The following is a 5,000-nucleotide window of genomic DNA, read 5'->3' as shown; positions in this document are numbered from 1 at the left end:
TAGTGTACCCTGAAGGACAACAGAGGTAGAGGATATCCTACCTCTCTTGCCATCTTGATGCAATGATTTACCCTCTTCTCTTTCCTCATGGTGAATTCGGATGGCATATAAACATTACTCATGTAGAAAATAGGCAAACTAGAGTTCGTAACAAGGTTACTATGCAGGAATTTTATGCATATCGTCTAGCTATAAGAGGTGGCTTCAGTCCAATACACAGTGGTGGATAACTATTTCAGCAATATATAGTTGATGCTTATGTTAAAGTAGAGGGTTGTCGTTTGAAATTAATTGCAGAAAATCAGGCACAACTAAGAGTTGCAATGTATTCAGGTTTGATGGATCACCTTGCAAGAAATAATGAAAATGAAGATCCTGGAGGACCTGTCATTTTGCCATCATCCTTCACTGGGAGTTCACGAAATATGCAACAATGCTATCAAGATGCAATGGCTATAGTTTGCAAGTATGGAAGGCCTGATTTATTTATAACATATACTTGCAATCCAAAATGTCGAGAAGTAACTGAAAACTTACAGCCTCATGAAACTTTACAGAACAGACCTGATTTGTTGGCACGAGTTTTCAAACAACATCTCAATGAATTAATGACTGACATAAAGGACAGACATGTACTTGGGGTACCTATTGCTGCGATACATGTTATTGAATTTCAGAAAAGAGGTCTCCCGCATTGTCACATGCTAATCATGCTGCGTGAAAAAGATAAAATTAGAACTAAAGAACAAATTGATAATATTGTTTCAGCTGAATTACCATCAGAACATGATCCAGAATTGAGAGAATTAGTGAAAAAACTCATGATTCATGGACCCTGCGGTACATTTAACCCAATTCAATCTGTATGGTAGAGGGAGAGTGTCAAAAGAAATTTCCTATGCCGTATCAGGAGACTATAACAAATGTTTCTGGATATCCTCTTTACAGACGCAGAAATAATGGAGATTCTGTATAGACACGGTAAAGGAAACATGGACTGGAGGTGAAGCTTTATTCCTGACGTTTCGTCTAACGACTTTCTCAAAGGAATGAAACGTCAGGAATAAAGCTTCACCTCCAGTCCATGTTTCCTTTACCGTGTCTATACAACTTGTTCACATGGATTTTCAATGGAGATTCTGTTAGAGTGGGCGTCCATGAGGTTGACTGTAGGTTTGTAGTACCATATAATAAATATTTACTCATAAAATATGGTGCTCACATTAATGTAGAAGTGTGTATATCGGTAAAAAGTGTGAAATATCTTTTCAAATATGTCTATAAAGGACATGATTGCGCAATGATGGAAATGAATATGAACAACAATCAAACTAATGAAAATGAATATAATGAAATTAAACAATATATTTCGTGTAGATACGTATCTCCGCCTGAAGCATTTTGGCGTTTGTCAGAATATAAAATGTATGGACAGTCGCATACAGTTTACCGACTGGCACTCCATTTGCCTGACCAGCAACAAGTTTATTATAAGCCGGGCGAGCAAAGACAGGCTGCTGCCCGTGCAGAAGGACAAGACACGCAATTAACTGCATGGTTCAAACTTAACCAAAGTGACGTGGATGCAAGAGCCCACCTTTATACTGATATCCCTGAATATTATGTATTTAATAACCAAAGCAACACTTGGACCAGAAGACAACGTCACCGCCAGATTGTAACGAGAATGTACTCTGCCAGTCCTAGAAATGCTGAGAAATTCCATTTAAGGATGCTTCTTCTTCATGTACCAGGTGCAACTTCTTTTGATGACTTGAAAACTGTAGGAGGTGAACAGTTGCCGACCTTTAAGGATGCCTGTATTCGATTGCAACTACTTGAAGATGACAACGAACTAGAAATGGCTTTGAGTGAGGCAGCTATATATCAAATGCCACGACAGCTTCTTAACATGTTTGCAATGATTTGCTTATTCAATACACCACAAAATGCCTTACAATTATGGAATGATAACAAACACCTTATGATAGAGGACCTTTTATGCCAATATGATAATAATGTTGCAGAAAATATCGCTGCATCACATAAACATGATTTTGAATGAAAACGGCATGAATTGTGCAATGCTTGGTCTGCCAGAACCAATCAGTGAGCCTCCTGCCATTCAACATATGGAAGAAATTCAAGAAGTCAATCCTGAAGTACTAAATATTGAGCAAAGATATGTATTTAATAGTGTCATTAACGCTGTAAGTGAAATAGATAGAGGATTAGAAACCAACCACCGACTGTTTTACTTGGATGCACCTGGCGGCTCTGGCAAAACTTTTCTATTCAATATGATTCATGATTACCTGGTGGCTCAAAATGTGGCTGTTAGTACTTCTGCTTGGACAGGTATTGCAGCAACACTATTGAAAAATGGAAAAACTCTTCACAGTGTCTTCAAACTTCCTGTTCCTTTGACTGAGACAATTACCTGCAATATTCCGCCTAATTCTGACCAAGCCAATATTCTCAGGCAGGTGAAAGTCTTCATTATTGATGAGGCGTCGATGATCCCTCGATATGCATTGAATGCTATTGATAATTGTTTACAAGATATTATGAATAATAATAGCATATTTGGTGGTAAAGTCATCATATTAGGAGGACACTTCAGGCAAGTTCTGCCTGTGGTTCCTAGAGCTCCACCTGCTGCAGTATTGGATGTATGCCTAAAGAAGTCTCCAATGCGGCACAATTTTCATCAACTTAAACTCTCTCAGAATATGAGGACTAATGAAAACGAACAAGTTTTCTCACAATGGCTCTTACAAATTGGAAATGGTCGAGTGTAGAGTTCACTTGATAACGTTTCTGATGATACGATCGATATCCCAGAACAATGTGTATGCATTGACTCTTTAGTATCAGACATATTTGATAATTGCACCCAAGACGAAATGAAAAGTAGAGTTATTTTGTCACAAAAAATGTAGATTGCTTGAAAGTTAATGAAGATATTCTACGAAGACTACCAACTGAGAGCAAAACATATCTAAGTATAGATTCAGTATCGTCAGACAATGAAATGGAAGCCAATAATTATCCAATCGAATTCATAAATTCACTTACGCCTTCGGGAATGCCTCCTCATCGTCTCAATCTTAAAGTTGGATCTATTACTATGCTGCTTCGAAACCTGTCAATAACGCAAGGACTATGTAATGGAACGCGTTTAGAAGTATTGGAGCTTCATAACCATAGTATTTTAGCTTCAATCATGAGTGGATCTCATGCTCAGGAGCGAGTTTTAATTCCAAGAATTAAACTTAATCCCAGTGACGTAAATATTCCATTTGTTCTGCACAGGACTCAATTTCCCGTCCGCCTATCATATTCAATGACCGTTAATAAAGCTCAAGGACAGACTTTCGATAAGGTTGGGATCTACCTACCACAACCTTGCTTTACTCATGGACAACTTTATGTAGCCTTCTCAAGAGCAAGGTCTATGAACAGTGTAAGAGTGAAAATTTGTCCTCAGAATGATTCTACTCATGGCCAGAGAAGAGGAACTATCTTCACAAGAAATATTGTATATAAAGAAGTTTTGTAAATTGTTTCATGTATTGCTCATTTTTTAAAATACAATTCAAATCTTATCACATTTTATTCAAACATGTATAGGTTAGGAACAAGATAATTAGTATTGAAAATATAATTTACACGGGTTCCGCCGAAGTTCTCGAAGGCGCCGAAGTTCTCGAAGTCGCCGAAGTTGTCGAAGGTGCCGAAGTTTTCGAAGGTGCCGAAGTTATCGAAGGTGCCGAAGTTCTCAAAGGTGCCGAAATTCTCGAAGATGCCAAAGTTCTCGAAGGTGCTGAAGTTCTCGAAGTCGCCGAAGTTGTCGAAGGTGCCAAAGTTCTCGAAGGTGCCGAAGTTCTCGAAGGTGCCGAAGTTCTCGAAGGTGCCAAAGTTCTCGAAGGTGCCGAAGCTCTCGAAGGTGCCGAAGTTCTCGAAAGTATGTCACGCTTACATCAAAAGCAACGACCTTCCATGGTGTCGAAGTTCTCGAAGCTGCCGAAGTTCTCGATAATAATCCAACAAATGATGAAATTGCAGCAATATTTGTCGGTGATGATGGAGCACCTCCTGTCCAGCGTGACATTATAGTGTACCCTGAAGGACAACAGAGGGAGAGGACATCCTACCTCTCTTGCCATCTTGATGCAATGATTTACCCTCTTCTCTTTCGTGTAATTTACACGGGTTCCGCTATTTATTATTATTATTATTGTTATTGTTATTATTATTATTATTATTATTATTATTATTATTATTATTATTATTATTATTATTATTATTATTATTATTATTATTATTATTATTATTATTATTATTATTATTATTATTATTATTATTATTATTATTATTATTATTATTATATTATTACTACTATTATAACTATTATTATTATTATTATTATTATATTATTATTATTATTATTATTATTATTATTATTATTATTATTATTATTATTATTATTATTATTATTATCATTACTATTACTAGTACTACTATTATTATTATTATTATTATTGTTATTATTATTATTATTATTATTATTATTATTATTTTTATTATTATTATTATTATTATTATTATTATTATTATTATTATTATTACTATTATTATTATTATTATTATTATTATTATTATTATTATTATTATTATTATTATTACTATTACTATTACTTTTATTATTTTTATTATTATTATCATCATCATCTTTATCATCATTATCATCATTATCATCATTATCATCATTATCATCATTATCATTATCATCATTATCATTATCATCATCATCATTATCATCATCATCATTGTTATTATTATTATTATTATTATTATTATTATTATTATTATTATTATTATTATTATTATTATTATTATTATTATTATTATTATTATTATTATTATTATTATTATTATTATTATTATTATTATTATTATTATTATTATTATTATTATTATTATTGTTATTGTTATTG

General features: G+C 33.8%; 2 protein-coding genes across 2 annotated transcripts; both read left to right on the top strand.

Moving 5' to 3' along the window:
• Positions 1-323: 323 nt before the first annotated feature.
• LOC143029952 (uncharacterized) lies at positions 324-872 on the top strand. The gene has a single exon (XM_076193162.1). The coding sequence runs from the start codon at positions 324-326 to the stop codon at positions 870-872; it is 549 nt and encodes a 182-aa protein (XP_076049277.1).
• A 551-nt stretch (positions 873-1,423) lies between these two features.
• Positions 1,424-2,065, top strand: LOC143029950 (uncharacterized). The gene has a single exon (XM_076193161.1). It carries the CDS (start codon positions 1,424-1,426, stop codon positions 2,063-2,065), a length of 642 nt encoding a protein of 213 aa, XP_076049276.1.
• The last annotated feature ends 2,935 nt before the right edge of the window (positions 2,066-5,000 follow it).

Source organism: Oratosquilla oratoria, chromosome 11 (assembly GCF_046742065.1).
Source record: "Oratosquilla oratoria isolate Oo_2021 chromosome 11, ASM4674206v1, whole genome shotgun sequence".
In the NCBI taxonomy this organism is placed as follows: Eukaryota; Metazoa; Arthropoda; class Malacostraca; order Stomatopoda; family Squillidae; genus Oratosquilla; species Oratosquilla oratoria.
This window is presented reverse-complemented; position numbering and strand designations above follow the sequence as displayed.